Genomic DNA, 19,621 nt, shown 5'->3' on the forward strand with positions numbered 1-19,621 from the left:
GTTTACATTTTGCGATTATTTTATTTAAAAAATCTTGTAAGATTTTTTTATTTTAGTTATAAATTTTGCAGCTAATAGTGAAATAAGATAAAGTAGTAAAATTAAAAAATTATACTTTGTTAAAGTTTTAGTCGAAAGATTAAACAATCGACAAAATTACAAAATTAATATAAAAAGATAACAAAAAGATATTTTTTTATATTGTCTTTTTCGACAAGACAAAAAGATATCTACAGACATGTCTGTATTGTATATATTTAAATGTTTGAAAATATTCTAATTAAATTACAAAATTTAAAAAATGTTAACGATAAATTTTTTTCTGTAGTTTAGAATATATATTTTTTATTTGCACATTTAAATTAATAAGAAGCTGTGTAAAAATGTTGTGCTTAAAGTTATGTTGCTAAATTTCTTAAGAACAATATTGATAATCATTGGCTACAATTCATTTGGTGCTACAAATGCTTCGAAGAGTTCTTCTCCTTCCTTTCAATGAAGAAAAAAGGAAAAGAAAAACACTTCAAAGCATTGTATCGTCCAGTGGATCGCAGTCTTCGTACGATGTGTTTATTTTCGTAACGCTGTACGCGAGATGTGTCCAACCGTTGAAACATATAAAGGATATTCAGGGTGTGTTCGTCTTTTTGGGGGTCATTTTTGAATTAGTTCAAGATTAGGTGACCAACCCCAGGTAGCAGCACTACCCAGGTAACACGTGTTCGTTTCCTAAATCTCCAAATATCCAATGTTTCCATATACGTTAACATGTGCTATCTGAACATGTTTCTTTCATCACTCATTGTTGAGTCGCACAGTGATTTGGATTTAGCAAATTCAGAAATCTGAGCTCATCTGCAGTGCAATCACATACATACACATATGTAAACTTACATCTGAAATAGTGCGGTTGCTTGTCACGTGACCCTTAACTAAGAGAATCAAAGCTAGACGGCGTCCGAAAGCCCCTAAGTTTATAAAAGAGAATTTATGTCCTTTGAGGACACTTCCTGTTCAGTATTCGATGGCAACGGATCATTAGGAAATCGTCGTATTTTAGAAAATAGCATTATGGACGAAATGCAAGCGATATTTGACGAAATAGAAGAATGCGAAATGAAGAATAAAAGGGACGAAGAGGTGAGTAAAAATAAAATAAAATTTTTATTAAATATAGAATATTTAATACAATAAAACATATAAAAATATCTATTAAAACATAGCCAATTGAACGGGTAGATTTACGTTACGTGTTGTAATAAGCATTGCAATAACTTTACTATAATTTTATATCTTAGACTTTTTGCGTTTAGAAAAAACAGTTATATTTGTAAGTTATTTTATTAAGTAAAAATAATTTTTAAAGCATTGATAAAATATTCTCAGAAGCGATGCCGTAACTCAACGGTTGGCAACTTAACTTTCTTGCAGTTTGTCCTTAAGAATCTAATATAGGCTTTCACATTTTACATTTTCATTTGATGTGTGTGAGTTTTGTAAGATTATATATATATATATATATATATAACTATGCAAAAATAAATATGTCTAAATGTTTATAAATCTTGGGAACTTTATGCCGAGAAAGAAAACTTTTATTATAAGACACGTGTGCAATAAGAATTAGAAATTTGATAAATGTACAATCAAATTTTGTTTGTTAAATTATTATTTAAATTTTTGTCGTATATTTTATCTTTTATTTTAAGAGATATTGCTTTTTTAGAGAAGAAGAATAAATACTAATTCTTTTACCACGTGGCGTCCAACTACCCTATTGTGTGTGAAACGCGATAATTCTAAGCTAGATAGAGGGATATTCTTAGTCGATCGCCATCTACCGATCGCGACATATTTTTTGATAGATCTTTTGCATATTTTGATTTTTACTTGCTTACTTTGTTCTATTATAAAATTTATGTTTGTAATTATAATATTTATTTTGTTTCTATTAATTTTGTTTACATTTTAACACTTAGTTTGTCTCTATTGATATGTTTAATAAACATATGTTTGAAATTACATTCTAATTTTATATTTTTTCCCTCGTACATGAGTAGATTGCGAGGTCAATTTATTAAAAAAAAAAAAAATAGCTTCCTTATACAAAAAGGTTGAGTAGCACTGTATTCTAGACTTCTGTACTGATATGCAGTTAACACACCATGTGTGACGCAAAAGACGTTTGCGATATACACAATTGTAATGTTTGCAACTATTTTATAAACAAAAAAATTAATTGTCAAAAATTAAATATAGTTTATGGACGGACTTGATGTTGTCTTTATACTTAAAAATTTGTTAAGTTTAAACTTTTCGATTTTTAGGATGTGTCGACCGAAGGGAAGAAGACTTCTTCGTCGTTAATTAAAGAGATTCAATCTTCACTCTTGAAACAACTTGAAGAGACTCAATCTTCACTCTTGAAACAACTTGAAGAAAGACAAAAGATTAAAAGGAGATTAAAAATTTATTACCCAGAACTCGAATTCAAGGAAATAGACTTAGAAACCTTGAAGAAAGTTAGTATATAGGGTATAAACAAATAAAATAAAATATATCTAAAAATTTTAACAGTATAAAATAACATATTATTTTTTTCTATAAAAAATTCTTATTTTTTATTCTCTTACACATATAAGATATCGTTCAATATTATTGCTAATATCAAAAAGAATGTGAAGTAAACTGAACAACGAAATACTTAAACTTCCAAATCTTTTATAAAATATATTCAACTAAAATTCTCTTTTTTGCATTTTTAGTTGATGTTACTTTCTTTAAAACTAGAAAAAAATGTAACAAGATTCTATATAATTAAATTCTATATAAATAAATTATAAGTTATACTACTGTAATATTATACTAATTGTACTAATTATATTAATATCACAGTAGTATAATTTTTTGTCAGTGTCAATTATGAAGTAAATTACTATTTTACTCTAAAAATATTTATACGCATTTTATAGTTAAAGAAAAAGTGTATTAAGTTTTATTCTGTTTGATTTTTAGGATTTGATGGACGTGAATGCATTTGCGCGTGCATTCAAAAAGATTGTTTGGGGAAAAAATGCGATAGAAAATTGGACACAAGAGGTGACTGCAATGCCAAAAGAGTGTCCATTATTAGAATTATCAATTGAGAAAGAAACGGAAGAAATGGAAAGCAGTGATACGAAAGTGATACAGAAAGATACGAAAAGCAAGGTATGAGATTAGAAAATGTAAAAAAATAATATAATACACATCTGAAAATTATGATAGTAAAATGACACAAATATTCGCTATCACAACAAAAATTGAATCAAATACTAAGATTGAAATTTGATAAATACTAACTTAATTGTGTTCTTTTATCAATTATTATTTTTTTCTACAATAAATTGTTTATCACAAATAATTGTTTATCACAATTTTTGCTCTCTCAAACATAAAAAAAGTACGAAGTAAACTGCATGGAAAATACTTAAATTTTTTATTCTGTTATTATACAATATAAATAAAACATTTTCTCTCACGCTTTTAACTAACGCATTGAAAAATTCAATAAAAAATATTTAAAAATAATAATAAGATAGAAATAATTTCAGCTCTTAAATTATATATATATTTTTTTCACACACATACAAAAGTCATGGGTACTGTGTGTGAATGTGTTTATATAAACAAAATTTTTTATATATGCATATTATAAAATTTTGATTTTATTTGTAGATTTTTGTTTTATAACATTAAAAGTTACGAATATGTTTTATTGTATTATTATTTGAGTGTAGGTATGAGAGTAATAAAATTACACATTTTATTTATTTCAATCTTTTTCGTGTAATAGGATTGTGTAATCAGATAAATAAAATTAGAAAAATATGTCTATTAATTATTTTGTTTTTTTGCAACTTTTATTTTTATTTTTGTTCTTGACTTTTATTTTTTGCACGAAACAAATGATAATTTACAAAGAATGATACAGTATAAATGGTATGATTTTGTCAATGTCAGTATGTGACAGATCTATTTTACTATTAAAGCATTTATTTATAAGAATGTTACTGATTGTAAACTTAAACTCTTCGATTTTTTTTTAGGAAAGTATAAACAGAACAGAATTAGACAAATATACATTTGAAGAATATCTAAGTATGCTACTTCAACGCAAATGCAGCAAACTGCTTAAAAAACACGATCAATATGTGCAGCAAATAGAAGAAAAGTCAAAGGACCTAAATAACAAAATAGAATTTCTAAGTGAAATGCATGAACGTTTGCAAATAAAATTCAACAACATAAAAAAGGTTAAAAAATATATAATAATAAAATAATATACGTCTAAAAAAGTTCTTATTAAATTAGCATAAATATCAGTTATTACTTAACAAGAATCGAAACAAATAGTTTCAAGTTTCAAGATTGAAATTTGTGTGCATAATAAATGTACATTCAATTTTACTGCTAAATGTTGTTAAATGTTATTACAAACGTTTATTTAATAATAAAAATATTTCTATTTTAACTTTTAGGACGACTTAACAATGTACGGACATACTTGCGGAACGCTTTTGACAAAATTGATGAAGCGAGATCCTCAGCTACGTAATGAAGTTTACGTCTCGTACAAAAAACAATATAAGGGACAAAAGGAGGCTGTAAACAAAAGAGATAAAATATTAGAAGAAGGTACAAAATGGTCCTACCCTGGAAAGTGTATCACAACACAGGTTAGAGAATACAAAAAAAATAAATTATGTCTAAAAATTTTGATTCTTTTAATCTCTCCCACACATCATGCATATCCGGAGGACGTCCAGAAGATATCTCGAAAATATCTTTGAGAGATACAATATCTTCGGGATGTCCCCCGAACGTCCTCCGGACATGCATGTTGTGTGGGAGAGATTAAAAGAATGTCAAGTTTGACAATTGTTGAATTTTAAGCGCTTGAACGTCTCGATGCGGCAAGACAATGCGACCGAATGGCTGAAAGCATTGTAATTTTATTGAACGCAATACGCGACGCGCCATTAGTACGCATATATTAGTATACTATGCGTGCATTGAAGTCACTTGGCATTCAGAAAAGAAATTCACTTTCTAGAATATTTTTTAAATATTCTTCGATTTTTACAGAAAGATATTGAAGTTTCGTATCAGAAGCAATGTGATGAAAACTTACAAACTGTAAAATCACTAATAAAAATTGAATATGCAAGTCTATTACGCAAAATGGTTACAAAAAGTTTGCAAGAGGTAAGAGAATTTAAAAAATTAAAATAAAATATATGTCTAATAACTATGATAGTAAAATGATACAAATATATCCGTCATCACTCAACAACAATGAAAAGAAGATTAAAATTTGATAAATGTGCACTCTAATCTATTATTAAATTATTATTCAATATGTCTTGCATATTAGATTTTTTTTTCTATTCAAAATTATCCATTTTATTTCTTAGTCTTTTAAATACATAAAACGTTGCTTTTAATTTTAATATTGCTAACAAAAAAAAATATAAAGAAGTACAAGTAATTTTGGCTCTTGAAATACATTTCAAAAATAATAACATATGTTTAAAATTAGAATCTTTTACACATACATACATGTTTCTACACACTAAGTAAGTTTTGATTTTATCAATAGTTAAAGAAAGATTTTATTAAGTTTATGTTTTTTTCATTTTTAGGGCATGTCACTCAAAGATTATCGTTTGAAATGTACAAAAGAAGATTCTGAGATGCTTAATAAAATTCCAGGCCCGTTTCTATTCAAGGAAGAGTTTAATTGTCGAAAGGACTTTGTAAATGAAATAACAGATAATCTAGAAAATTTATTTTTGCGATATGATTACCTACAGAGTGATATAAAATGTACAGAAAATGTTGTCGGTGAAATGAAAAAGGTTACAGAAGTTAAAATAATAAAGTAAAGCATGTCTAAAAATTTTAAGAGTAAAATGACACAAATATGATCGTTATCACACAACAAAGATGAAAAATAGATGCTATTCACATAGCATGTATGTCCGGGAGACGTTCGGGGGATATTCCGAAGATACCGTATCTCTCAAAGATATCTTCAGGATGTCTTTTGGATATGTGTGCTGTGTGGGTAAAATTAACATTTAATAAATGTACGCGCAATTCTATTATTAAGTTGTTATTAGAATTTTCGTATGAATATTTTTCTTTATGAAAAGATGCCCATCTTATTTTTCATTTTCTTGAACATTTAAGATATTGCTAATATTAAAAATAATAGAAAATATTGTAAAGGAAATAAAGGCATACCAGAATCAAATGTATTATTTTACTCTAAAGACATTTACTGTTTTACATATTTTATAGTTGAGGAAAAAATATATTAAATTAAAAATTTCTTTGCTTTTTAGAATGTGAAGATCGAGCTTAAACACAGGAAGACGCCTTGGTATACGATAAATAATCCTAAAATACGAGCTCAAGTTAGACAAGTTCAAATTTCGTATGAAAAGCAGCGTCAAGAACTCTTGTTCTTGAGAGCTAAAAAATACGCAAACCTCATGTTAGAGGAAATAAAGGCAAGTGAAGAAGGAAAGAAAAGCTGTAAAAAATTATTACGGAAAGATAAGATAAAAAAGGAAGCTGCAATGAAAATACATGACATACAGAAAGATACGGAAAACTCGTTCAAGGTTAGAGAATATAAAATAATAAAATAATATACATGTCTGAAAACTTTTATACTAAAATAGTATAAATATCATACAACAAAGATTGAAACGAATCCAAAAATTAAAATTTAATAAATGTACATTTATTTCAATTTCTAAGGTGCTAGAATTTCTATATTATTATTTTTCTCTATAAAAGCTTATTCATTATATTTCTTATTTTTAATAATGTATCACTTGATACCATTGCTAAAAAATAATGCATAAGAGAGAATGTATAGTAATCTGAATAAAAGAAGCTAAATTAAATTTTTTTATAATAATGCTATTAAAACTTTCTGTCACATTTTTAACTGATGCAATTTCCATTAAAACTGTAAAAAAACTTTGTAATACAGAAAATTTTGTCAAATATAATAATGCTGTTTATAAACAAAATATCTTATAAGTGTCTATGCATTATAAATTATTGATTTTATTTGTAGGCTTTTGTGTTTCGTAGTTTAAAAAGGTTCAAATATTTTTTTTTCTTAGTGATGCGAAGGTTCTATTGTTATGCAAGATTATGTATAATATAATTTATTAAATCTTAATTTTTATCAAATCTTAATGCGCGCGCGCGCACACACACACACACACTTTTATTTTTTACAGAAACTGATGATAATTTGCCTATAATAATATTATGATGATATAATCTTTAGTGTTAGTACGAGTCAAATACATATATTATTTATTTCTAAAAATATTTAATATTTTGTACATTTTTATCATTAAAAAGTGTATTAAATTTGAAATTTTTTGTGATTTTTAGGAACAGATATCTGAGTGTGAAATGTCCTCTTATCGCATGCCTACAGAGAATAGTGAGCATGAAAGTTTCTTGTATCTGGGAAACCTTGAAGAAAATGTGAAAGATCCACGGATAGTAAGACGCATGTTACAGAAAGGTGAACTACCGAAAATGTATGCGGCAATTTTAACAAAGAATATGAACAGTTTATATAAGGTAAGATAATATAAAGAAATAAAATAATATATGTCTGAAAACTTTTCTAATAAATTAATACAGATAGACATTATTATACAAAATAAAAATTAAAATAAATGCTAAAAATAAAATTTAAGAAATGGTACATTTAATTCTATTGCTAAATTGTTATTAAAATTATTGGATTAATATTCTTTCTATTAAAAAATGTCCATATTCTCAAAATAATATTATATAAAATATGGCATATCAGTATCAATATTGACATTAAGAAGAGTATAAAATAAATTCTCTTGCATTTCTAACTGACAAAGCTTGTGTTAAAATTGTAAAAAAAAACTATCGAAAATAATGGGATTTAGATTTAGCTTATTAACTTTAGCTTAAATATACAAAATATTTTTAAATACAATTTTTTAGAAAAACTGTCTTTAAGCAAAATTTTATACATACATATATCATAAGATATTAATTTTATTATAGGATTTTTTGTTTTGTAGCTTAAGATGTAGTAAAAGATTCGAATATGTTCTATTGTACTGTTATCCAAGTTTACATATAATTTATGAAATATTGAATTTTATACTTGTTTTTCAATTTTTTCTTTTACAGCTTTTATTTTTTATAAATAGGTAATAATCTACCAATAATAATTTTACAAATGTTATGATTTTGTTAGTATCAATATGAATCAGATATTTTATTTTATTCTAAAGACATGTAGTGTTTTGCGTATTTTATAGTTAAAAAACAGTATATTAAGTTTGAAATTTTTTATGTTTAGAACATGTTATTCAAACATACAATTCATCGTCATCATAATGACAACTATACAACAAAATTTAAGGAAATAATTGAAACAAATGTAAAGCGGTATATAAACCGTCATAAGAAACTAAACCAGTCTTTAGAGATAATATTCAACAAATTACTGATAATGGAAAATAAACTGAATAAAAGACAAGTGGATTTAGAAAAACTAAAGGAGAAAATGGAAAAGTTGGAGAAGGTAAGAGAATATTGAACAATAAAATAATACATATTTAAAATCTTTGATAATAAAATTAAGTAAAGATCCTATCACAAAACAAAGATGAAAATAAATACCAAAATTGAAATTTGATTAATGTGTACTTAATTTGATATAGAGTTTATATAGAATTTATTAAATTTTACTTAGCATACCTTTTTTGTATAAGTAAAGCTTTTTTTTTTTTTTAGATAATTTCATTTTAAGACTTCAAAAACTTCAATTTTTATTAACTCAATAGAAGTCCTATCTGGCAACATACGATGGCTTTAAGAGTATTATACTGAAGAAAGTCTAGTCTTGACAAAAAGCATCTATATTTATTTTATTCTCTAAAAAATTTGTGATCAACAATAATGCTTTGCGTAGTTCGATATTTTCTTTATTAGTATATGTTTAACTATTTATTCAAACAAACCTAATTTTCTTATTCTTATTTTTATTAAATTTCAGTTTTGATATTTTTTATAATCTTTGCTATGTAATTAAAGATAAAAAATGATAATAAAAATATATGCATTAACTATTTTTTTATTTTATAACTTTTATTTTTTTACACAAATAAATGATAATTTACTTATAATAATATTATAAATAATATAGTTTTGTTAATGTTAATACAAGTCAAATATATTTCTTTTAATTTAAAAGCGTTAATGATTTTTGCGCACATTCTATATATATTAGTCAAAGAAAGAATCTACTAAATTCTCTTTGGTTTTTAGAACATTTCAGTCATAAATGGGCAGCCTAGTAAAAATAATACACAAAATAATATTTTAACAAAAACGTTGAGTATACCAAATGTGGACAGAACGCTAGATCCTGAGATTAAAGACTCGTACAAAACACAGGCTGAAGATGAAGAGCGCGCTTTAGAAAATATAAATATACAATATAATATAAATAAACGATATAATTCTTTATTTAAAAGTACCTCAATGAGAAAAAAATTGAAGAAGATTCATAAAATAAAAAAGAATTATTTAAAAGAAATATTTCACAGTAGCTCACAGAAGACTAGGAAGTTTAATGACAACGTGGAACAGATAGAAACTGTTTTACAAGAGAACAATGAAAACGATGTCGAATTAGATGAGAAAGAGGCTTACTTTATACCTTTGTTAAAGGATGCGGAAGAGGACAGGCTCACTAAATACAAAATTTTGAATGCACAAAAACCGAACATGACAAACAGATCTTCAGAATTGGAAAACGAGATCCAGAATATTAAACAGTTTAATATAAATAACATAGAAGAAATCGTAAAGTTACATTTTGCAATTCATGAATTGCAAACTACAATAAAAAAATTAGATATCGAGTTTAACAACATTAAAAGTCATAAAAAACACGATAAATGCGAAATTGGCAGAAATGAAACGTTGAGAAGAACAGAAGAATTGGAGAAAAAGTTTGCTTTGTGGCAAGAGTGTTATAAGGAAAGTCAGAAGGTATTGGCAACAGTGACGGCCGATAATCAAAGCATAAAGTTGAAAATGACAGATTTCGAGAAGATATTTGAGAAAAAAAACAAAACACAGACTAAAGAAGAGCGCGCTTTAGAAAATATAAATGAACAACTTATTTCTTTATTTGATGAAAGTCTCTCAATCAGAAAAGAATTGAAGGAGACTTATAAAATAAAAGAGAATGATTTAAAAGAAATATTTCCCAGTAGCTCACAGAAGACTAGCAAGTTTGATGACAACGTTAAAGAGATGGAAATTATTTTACAAAAGATCAATGAAAACGATGTCAAATTAAATAAGAAAAAGCCTCACAGCCAGGGCCGCGTTTGTAAAGTTTGCGCCACGGGACTTGTGATTTTCGAGCGCCTCAATCTAGCCTCCGATGAGTGAACAGTAAATAATTAACATTTTGAATATTAATTAAATTCTATCGAAACACACTTAAGAATAAGGAGATAATTGAAAATGGAACATTTTTTATGATTATACAGAAGCTGCGGCGCCCAGGGGCTCAAGCCCCAAAAGCCCATAGATAAACGCGCTACTGCTCACAGCCTTACAACTTTGTTAAAGGATGCGAGAGAGCAATGGCCCATTAAATACGAAATTTTTAATGCACAAAAACCGAACATGACAAACAGATCTTCAGAATCGGAAGACGAGATCCAGAATATTAAACAGTTTAATATAAATAACATAGAAGAAAAAATAAAACAGAATAATTTAGAAGAAATATTTTCCGGTAGCTCACAGAAGACTAGCAAGTTGTATTACATCATAGAATAGATGGAAACTATTTTGCAAGAGAACAATAAAACCGATATCAAATCAGATAAAGAAAACGTTTCAACGTTAACAATTTTCAACAAAAGAGTGGAGGAACTGAATGAAAAACAGAAACATAAAAGAACTTTAACAGAAATAAGCAAAATGCTGAATAAAACTATTGATGAGAGTGAAGTTTTATTAGAGCAAAAAAATTATTCTCAATTTGATTTAAAAAAGAACATAAAGAAGATTAGACAGCTTACTAATCAATTTCAAAAGATTAATCACATGTATGATGCGAAGGAAACTCTCAGTAAATTTGTAGAGTTATTGTTATAGTTGAAGATTATTTCTGAATTTTCCGGCTTAATAAAGGAATTATCAAACCATAAAGACAAAAACAAGAACTTTAACAAAAAATCTCCGAAAATACTACCACCTCAAGTTTCAAAAGGAAAATTAAATAAAATCGATAATAGAAAATACGAATGTGAGCTAACAAAACAATTAGGAGATACATAGAGGTATATGGATAACAAATTGATCGATGTAGAACAAGTTGAAGCTAAAATCAAAGAAACGCATGACAGAAATGAATTATAAACCAAAACCTAATGGTTTTGAACTACTTCGCATTTTGACAATATTAGACCTCTGTCATTTTCAGCTTTATGCTTTGATTATCGGCCGCACTGTTGCCAATACCTTCTAACTTTCCTCGTAACACTCTTGCTACGAAGCAACCTGCTTCTCTAACTCTTCTGTTCTTCTCATCAACGTTTTATTTCTGCTAATTTCGTATTCATCGTGTTTTTTTATCTGACTTCTAATATTGTCAAACGACTTCGAGCTAATTTTACGTTTCTATTACGTATGCATTTAGTTCAATAATTAATGGGTTTTGAAGAGAAGGAAAATTTTGATGTCATTTGTAAAAGTAATTGGAAATCTCCAAAATGCATTTATTGTTTGCGCGCTAGAACCGTCGACGCAGCTCAACATTACATTGTTACAGAAAATAGTACATGTTGTCATAAGTATATGTTGCTTCCGTGATGTAGTAACCCATATACTCCTCAATTGTGTACAAAGAGGCAAATAAAATTAAATAACACATTAAATATAAAACAACGCAAAAAGATGATAGATGATATTGTAAGAAGTCAAGTTCATAAAATGAATTTTATAGAATTAAATTTTTACATTTTTAAATATAAATTTTTTGGTACAAAATTGGGACATAATTGTACATAATGTTTTATCTAACTTGACACTAAAATATCTTTAATATTTAGAAAAAGTAGTAAGAAAAATATTCTTTAATATAAAGAAACTATTATGTATGATACAATTTTTTTATCAAGCTCGTTTTAAAACCAATAATTTGTATTATCAATTTAAAAATTTTCATTTTATTTTAAAATATAATTTTATGTAAAAATTTTGCTCATAATGTATTTGTCTCTTCAAAGTAATTAATATTTTTTCTTACTTTTCTTATTTTTCTATATCATAAAAAATTAAATATTTTAGATAGTCAATATTTTGGTAAAATATTTTATTTGCAATCAAACTGTACAATTAAAAATTTATTTGAAACAATTTTGTTTTAATTAAAAAAGTTTTATATGAAGTTTCTTTGTTGAAAGAAATTTTTCAACAGCGTAATGAAATGACATAAAGATGTTAAACATTTAAACAACCAGACAATACAAAACGTCCTGGGGACTTCCTGGATATTTTTAAAATGTTCTGAGATACTCTTCAGGATACTGGGATATTTCCAGGATTCAATATCATCATTGCAATAATAGAAACTTTTTACAGTTTATATGTTTATAAATATTTAAAAACTTTCAGATTAAGTCAGACTTCAAAGTCTGGCTGTGTAAAAATCCTTAATTAAATATATAAAGTGTAAAAAGTTTCTATCATTGCAATGATGATATTGAGTCCTGGAATACATACGTATAGATATCATCAGATAAGTATAATAGATTAATTGTGTCATGCTAAAAAATAACAAAAATTATTGAAATTAATACGTATGTATAGAAATCTATACGTAATATTTTAACGTTATTACTCACGCAACGTTTCAAAATATGATATTATATACTTAAATAAAAATAATATGTTTAATTTTGTATGTATAAAATTACTTAAAAAAATAAGGATATATTGTCAAACTATTAGTCTACAGCATTAATATTTAAAAAATTAAAAGCTATGTTTGATTGCTTGATATAGATACAAATCTTGTATCTTATATTAGTGGCAAACATACGCACATTACATAGCAAACATAGATATAAATTTATACTCTCTTATTTGTATAAATTAATATTTGTATAAATTTAATTTATATAAATATCAATTTATATAAACTTACATAAAATTTATTTTCTTTGAATCCATTAAACTTTTTGTTATGTATACATATTTTAATGAAAATGGTGTGTTTAATTATGTATTTTCAAAATTACTTAAGAAAATAAAGATCTGAGACTTCTGTATCTCTAAAACTTCGATTTTTTTCAATGATTTCTGTATGATATCTTAACTTTTAATATGTATCCTCTTTTTTTTTTAATCTTTTATAAACATATTTTAGAATTTTGTTTGATAGAGGAATTTATTATATGTATTATATATTCTTGATATTATGTGCGTATCAAATTTGTCAAAAAGATTAAGGTTGTAAAATAGTGACACAATGATATAACATTATGTGTTTTCTAATTTTAATTCCAATTATTAATGTTAAGTATGAAAATTTAATTATTCGTTTTTTTTATTTAGAACAATCTCGTTAATAACAACACAATAAATTAAGATAATGTCATTTATAGATTATAATTATTAATTTATAATAATACAATAATATACAATAATTTTCAAATTTGCGTCATTTATATTTATGTGATTGGAAATATGCATGTGTAGTTGCACGTATTTTTCTTTCGTTCTGTTAATTTATCACTAATTTTAATTAGAAAACGAGCTTGGAATATATATGTATATATATATATATATATATATATATATATATATATATATATATATATATATTTATTTATTATTTGCATATGCAAATTAATTTAAAACATATTGCAAATGGGCGATTAACGTATTATAATATTGATCGGTACAAGAGGCTATTCGACGATATTATGTTGTGTTTAAAATCGCACATTTTAATCAGACCAACGATGTCGATTATCGTTGTCATGTTGTGTTTACTTTCGTACCACTCTACGGGACTCTCTCAACCGTTGAAGCATGTAAATGACATTCGTTATTCAGTATTCACTAGCAACAGATCGACAGAATATAAGATCTCTACCGTAATGGAAGATAGTACTTTGGAGACTCATATATCAAACCTGATAAAAAAAGTGTTATCACAAGAGTACAACGTAAAAAAGGCTGATATTGGCCAAGAATCTGAGGTAAGTAAGCATTGAAATTGAAATTTACTAAATCGTAATATGTAAGATAAATGAGAGGTTCAGAGGAAAAGCATTCTTGCATTTTTATTAATTGTTAGAAAATTAATGTTAGTTCTATAATTGTCAATAATTGTTAGTTCTAAAGTTAAAGTTGTTCTAATTGTGCGCAACATGTATACTGTTTTTCATAGATGCTATAGTTTCTTTTAATTTTAACTTAAACATTTGCACTTATTTTTAAATTATTCAGTAAAAATTGTTTTGTTTTTTCTAATTTATACATGAATTTAAAAAGGACTTGGTCCACTTTTCCTCTGAAATTTCGCCTCAATGTAGAACATATTTGAATTATTTATCAATACTTCGAGAATATGATTTTATTTGAATATCTTTAATAATTTATGAATCTATCACAGTACTCAATACGATCTATTACATAAATTTTCGTCTGATTATTATATATATAAATTTTTTAATAATTACGATGAGAAATATACAAGTACATAGCCTTAAATGTTCATAAATATGAAAATTTTATGTTAAGCTCCACAACTGTTTCATTTCGTGCAATAAGAAATTTAAATTTTATAAATATATGTGTGTGCGTGCACAATTAAATTCCATAACATAATTATTGTTGAAATTTCTAAATCATTAGTTTTTTCTTAAAGATTGTCAATCTTATTTTTTATTTTCTTAAACATATGTAAGATATTGTAATATTATTGCTTACATCAAAAAACATATAAAGCAATACCTGATTTTTTATTTCTTTTATTATATAAATATAACTGAAATTCACGCACTTTTAAAACTAACACATTTTTCATTAAAAAATAAATCTATAGATCCAGGTCTCAATATTTAAATTATAAATGTGAAATTGAGCAAGTAGGCCAAAGCTATTGTTCGTACTTTATCAAATGTTTATTGTATATACTACATATACGTTTCGGTCATCTTCATGACCCTCTTCAGTACATACGATATGTGCGCTACCGTTATATTAACGATTAAATTAAAAATTTTTAAATTTATCACACTTATCTACTATACGCTATATTATCGGATATATTTTTTTGTTAATTTGCTCTACATATTGCTTAATCTGTCTATTTTCTTGTTGTGTTTCTATTTCATTTTTCTGTAATCGTTATTGGTAATCCTCTATCTCTGAAGTCAACTGATTAAAATCTTATGTAAGTCGATAGATTGAAGTCACAAGTGTTAAAACTCGTTTCGTTAATACATTTACATCGATAATTATTTTATTAATTTGTGCATATGTATAATCGTCTGTACACGAAAAAAATTTTATATCAAAAATTACTCTACGGCAGTAGAGAACCGCAGACCATGAAAGAATTATAAAAATTTATACTATTTTTTTCATATAATGGCCATAGTATTTAAACATATAATTTCTTCTGATCCACAGTTATTGTCGTGTCATAATAATTTTTTATATAAAATTTTCTTCGTGTATCTTGTGTTTATACTATATTTATTGTTAACATGTTCGGACGGCCACTACTACAGTAATTTAATTTTTATACTTTTACGACTTTTATTTTTTTCAAAGAAATTATAATTTATAAATAATATTATAATAACATGATTTTCTTAGTGTTAATATAATTACATTATTTTATTCTAAAGATATAATGTTCTAAAGATAAATTATTTTATTCTGAAGACATTCAATAACTTGAACTTTGTGTTGTTTAAAAAAAGGGCTATAAAGATTAATTTTATTGGTTTTTAGGTCGTGCCGATTAATCATATAAATAAAAGATTTAATACCAAATTTACAAAGCAAGATCAAGTTTTGAAGAGTGAAGATAAGCACGCTTTAAAAAATATAAATACAAAATTTAATACTTTATCAGAAGAAGATCTCTTAATAAGAGAAAAATTGAAGAAGACTCATAAAATAAAAGAGAATGATTTAGAAGAAATATTTCCTGGTAGATCACAGAAGACTAGCGAGTTTGATGACATTGTAGAACAGCCGGAACAGATAGAAGCCGATATGGAATTAAATGAAGAAAATACAGCGCTAAAAATTGTAAACAAAGTATTGAAGAAAACGAAAAATGAAAAACAAGACCATACAAAAAGAACCTTAAGAAAAATAAGCAAAATATTGAATAAAACCATTGATAACACTGAAGCTTTATTAAAACAGAAAAATTATTCTCAATCTGATTTAAAAAAGAACATACAAAAAATTAGACAGCTTACTAATAAATTTCAAAAGATTAATCACATATACGTTGCGGAGAAATGGCTCACTAAATATGCAAACTTCAATGCAAATAAATTGAAGTTGACAAAACAAGTTTCGAAATTGAAATATGAGATGCAGAATATTAAGTTTGATAATATGCATGATATCATCGACTCTCATTCTGAAATTAATCAATTGCAATTTAAAATAAGAAAATTTAATACCGAAGTTGACAACATTAAAAATCAGATAAACAAGCACGACGATGAAATTAACAGAATGGGAATGAAAACGTTGATAAGAAGAGTAAAAAAGTTGGAGAAGGAGACTGCTGCTTCGTGGAAAGAGTGCTATGTAGAAAGTCAAAAGGCAACAGCCGATAATCAAAGCACAAAGTGGATAGATAAAAAGTCTTTTCAGATTAAAAACTTTATTTTCCATGTAGTCTCGAAAGCGACAACTTGTATAAAAGAAGTCACGACTTTAATTTTCAATAAATTTATCTTCGAAGACGAAGGACAGTCATCTAAAGAGACAACGCCCTCAGACTCCATGTGTCAGCAGTGTTCGCAAAAGGCTTTCTCATCCACAACGAAAAACTTGGATGATATTAAGAATACATCGACATCTAAGATCAATAATAGTGATGAGTTACCCAATATGACCGAAACACCGAAGATTGTTTCTGAACTTTCCGGTTCAACAAAGGAATTATCAAACTGTGAAGTCACAAACAAGAACTGTAACGAAGAATCTCCGAAAATACTACCATCTCAAGTTTCAAAAGAAAAATTAAATGATATCGATGATAGGAAATACGAATGTGAGCTAATAAAGCAATTAGGAGATACAAATATGGACAATAAATCGGTCGATCTAGAACAAGTTGAAACTAAAATCAAAGAAACGCATGATGTGATAGAAACTAAAACACACGACAAAGTTTCTGAAGTAGATTCCATAAAACATCCTATTTATTCCACATTATATTCTCACGTTTTAAAGGATTACAATATTGTAACAAAAGATGTGGCAAGTTATAAACATATGATTTATAATCCAAAAATGAATTGCTGTATTAATTCTGAACTACCTGAAGATAAGGAAAATTTTGATATCAATTGTAAAAGCATTCCTAAATCTTCAAAATTTACTGTGTCTACTAAATCTACTAAATCTTTCAAATCCATTAATAATTTGCCTGCTAAAAACGTAAACGCAGCTCAACATCGATGCATCGTTGACCAAAATGATACATGTAATTGTAATATATCAAAAACAATATTTACCATTACGGAAAATTAAATAGTACAAAGTATCATGAGAAAATGATAATGTAAAAGTAAAATTTTGCAAAGTAAATTTCTTTTAAACTGAAATTTTTACATTTTTATGTCACTAAAATATATATTTCGCAATGTTTGACCACAATATGCTTAAATTAAGACTTTGCCCGTTTTTGTTTGGCATTATGTATGAATCATATTTTACAAATTTTTATTTTTATTGTTTCTAAAAAGAATGGAGGAAAAATATACATCTAATCAAGTGTAAAAACCGCTTTTATTTTTTGTACAAAATTAGAACATAATTATACATAATGTTTATTTGACTTGACTGTCTCAAACATATTTCATTTTTGTTAAAAAAACTGCTAAAAAATTTTTTTAATTTTAAAGAAAAAATGATTTTAATAGAATTTTTTGATCAAGCTTATATATAACAATTTAAAAATAATAATCTTAAAATTTTTATTATATTTAAAATTGTTTTTTACCAAAAGTTAATTACAATAAGTTAATATTTTTAATTTTATCAGTATTAGTAATATTATCAAAAATAAAATACTGCAGACCGTCCAAAATTTTGATAAAATATATTTTTATACACAGATTTTATAGATAGATAAAATATATTTGTATAGACTTTAAAATCTATTCACTGTCTGTGACGACATTTTCAGCAATGGTGAGATGACATAAGGATGCGAAAAATAAACTTTTTATGCTTTGTACATATATAGATATTTAAAAATTTTTTAAATTTCAAACTTAATTTTTTGTCATTAAATCTTGAAGTAGAATAGTTTTAATTGTGATAGTTTTCATATTTTTCTTTCTCGTGATAATAACTTAAAAAATTTTTGTCTGTCTAGTTTTAACAATATGCTATAGGCAGAATTTTTAATTATTGAATAATAAATTATTAGAATAACATAAATTAAAAATTCTTGAAAGTTTTGAAATTTTTAAATATTTACATATGATAATAATATAATAATAATAATAATATATTATAATTGACAAGTAAAGGTTAATATTTAAAGTATTTATATTTATATCAATATTTATTGATGGTAGAAAAACCATAAACCATTGCTCGTATTAAGCAATATATATAGTGAATAATGAAGAAAAGTGTAATTATTTTATCAAAATAATAGGAACGATTTAAAAGTAAGCAAATTTGAACGTATTAGCTTGATAATAAGAAAAAAAAGTAATATTTTTATTTAATAATATTATCTATAACTTATTTGATTTGTTTAAACGAATATTTTTATTTACATAAAAAGTTGAAAAATTTCCAGCAAATTCCTTGACTACATCACAATCACATGCTAATACTTTTATTTCTGTTAATTGCTTTATATACGTTTCTATTATGTTGAAAAATAATTTTCTTCAACATTTAATAAATATATTGCTCGTTTTCTACTATCAATAAATATTGATATAAATATAAATATTATAAATATTAATAATTTTACTTGTCAGTTGCTCCAGTTGCTTTAAAACAGCCAAAACAGCATTGCCGCTGTGTTCATAACTAGTCATGATTTAAAAATATGTAGAGTCGAAACACGCCGACTCGATGTGCCTTGACACCCGTGCAAGTTCCTGTGACCGAGTGTACAAAGCGTAAAAAGTTTATTTTTCGCATCTTTATCTCTCTAGATTATTCAAATAAAGTGTTTAGATAAAAAAGATTGAATATATTAAAGTAAAAAGATTCGTTTAATTATTTT

General features: G+C 25.7%; 2 protein-coding genes across 4 annotated transcripts; both read left to right on the forward strand.

Moving 5' to 3' along the window:
* Window positions 1–791: 791 nt before the first annotated feature.
* Window positions 792–13,277, forward strand: LOC105667907 (repetitive organellar protein-like). Of its 3 annotated transcripts, none has more exons than XM_012360028.2 (11): window positions 795–1,140; window positions 2,328–2,522; window positions 3,016–3,210; window positions 4,089–4,295; window positions 4,521–4,718; window positions 5,128–5,247; window positions 5,685–5,900; window positions 6,390–6,671; window positions 7,465–7,659; window positions 8,426–8,650; window positions 9,397–13,274. In XM_012360028.2, exons 1-11 carry the CDS (start codon window positions 991–993, stop codon window positions 10,531–10,533), a joined length of 3,120 nt encoding a protein of 1,039 aa, XP_012215451.2. In that variant the 5' UTR covers window positions 795–990; the 3' UTR covers window positions 10,534–13,274. The 3 variants fall into 3 exon arrangements, with proteins under 3 accessions (XP_067206331.1, XP_012215451.2, XP_012215452.2); XM_012360029.2 differs by lacking the exon at window positions 9,397–13,274 and adding an exon at window positions 8,863–9,299 and having other exon boundaries at window positions 810–1,140; XM_067350230.1 differs by lacking the exon at window positions 5,128–5,247 and having other exon boundaries at window positions 792–1,140; window positions 9,397–13,277.
* An 831-nt stretch (window positions 13,278–14,108) lies between these two features.
* LOC105667719 (putative leucine-rich repeat-containing protein DDB_G0290503) lies at window positions 14,109–17,972 on the forward strand. Its single transcript, XM_012359681.2, has 2 exons — window positions 14,109–14,363; window positions 16,129–17,972. The coding sequence occupies exons 1-2, from the start codon at window positions 14,124–14,126 to the stop codon at window positions 17,896–17,898; spliced, it is 2,010 nt and encodes a 669-aa protein (XP_012215104.2). The 5' UTR covers window positions 14,109–14,123; the 3' UTR covers window positions 17,899–17,972.
* The last annotated feature ends 1,649 nt before the right edge of the window (window positions 17,973–19,621 follow it).

This window comes from Linepithema humile, chromosome 2, assembly GCF_040581485.1.
Source record: "Linepithema humile isolate Giens D197 chromosome 2, Lhum_UNIL_v1.0, whole genome shotgun sequence".
In the NCBI taxonomy this organism is placed as follows: Eukaryota; Metazoa; Arthropoda; class Insecta; order Hymenoptera; family Formicidae; genus Linepithema; species Linepithema humile.

Excerpts from the sequence above, each read along its gene's own strand:
- LOC105667907 (XM_012360028.2), top strand. The coding sequence starts at position 991 with ATGTCCTTTGAGGACACTTCCTGTTCAGTATTCGATGGCAACGGATCA. Across the intron at positions 1,141-2,327 it reads AGAATAAAAGGGACGAAGAG|GATGTGTCGACCGAAGGGAA; the intron begins GTGAGTAAAAAT and ends TTCGATTTTTAG. Across the intron at positions 2,523-3,015 it reads ACTTAGAAACCTTGAAGAAA|GATTTGATGGACGTGAATGC; the intron begins GTTAGTATATAG and ends TTTGATTTTTAG.
- LOC105667719 (XM_012359681.2), top strand. The coding sequence starts at position 14,124 with ATGTCGATTATCGTTGTCATGTTGTGTTTACTTTCGTACCACTCTACG. Across the intron at positions 14,364-16,128 it reads ATATTGGCCAAGAATCTGAG|GTCGTGCCGATTAATCATAT; the intron begins GTAAGTAAGCAT and ends ATTGGTTTTTAG.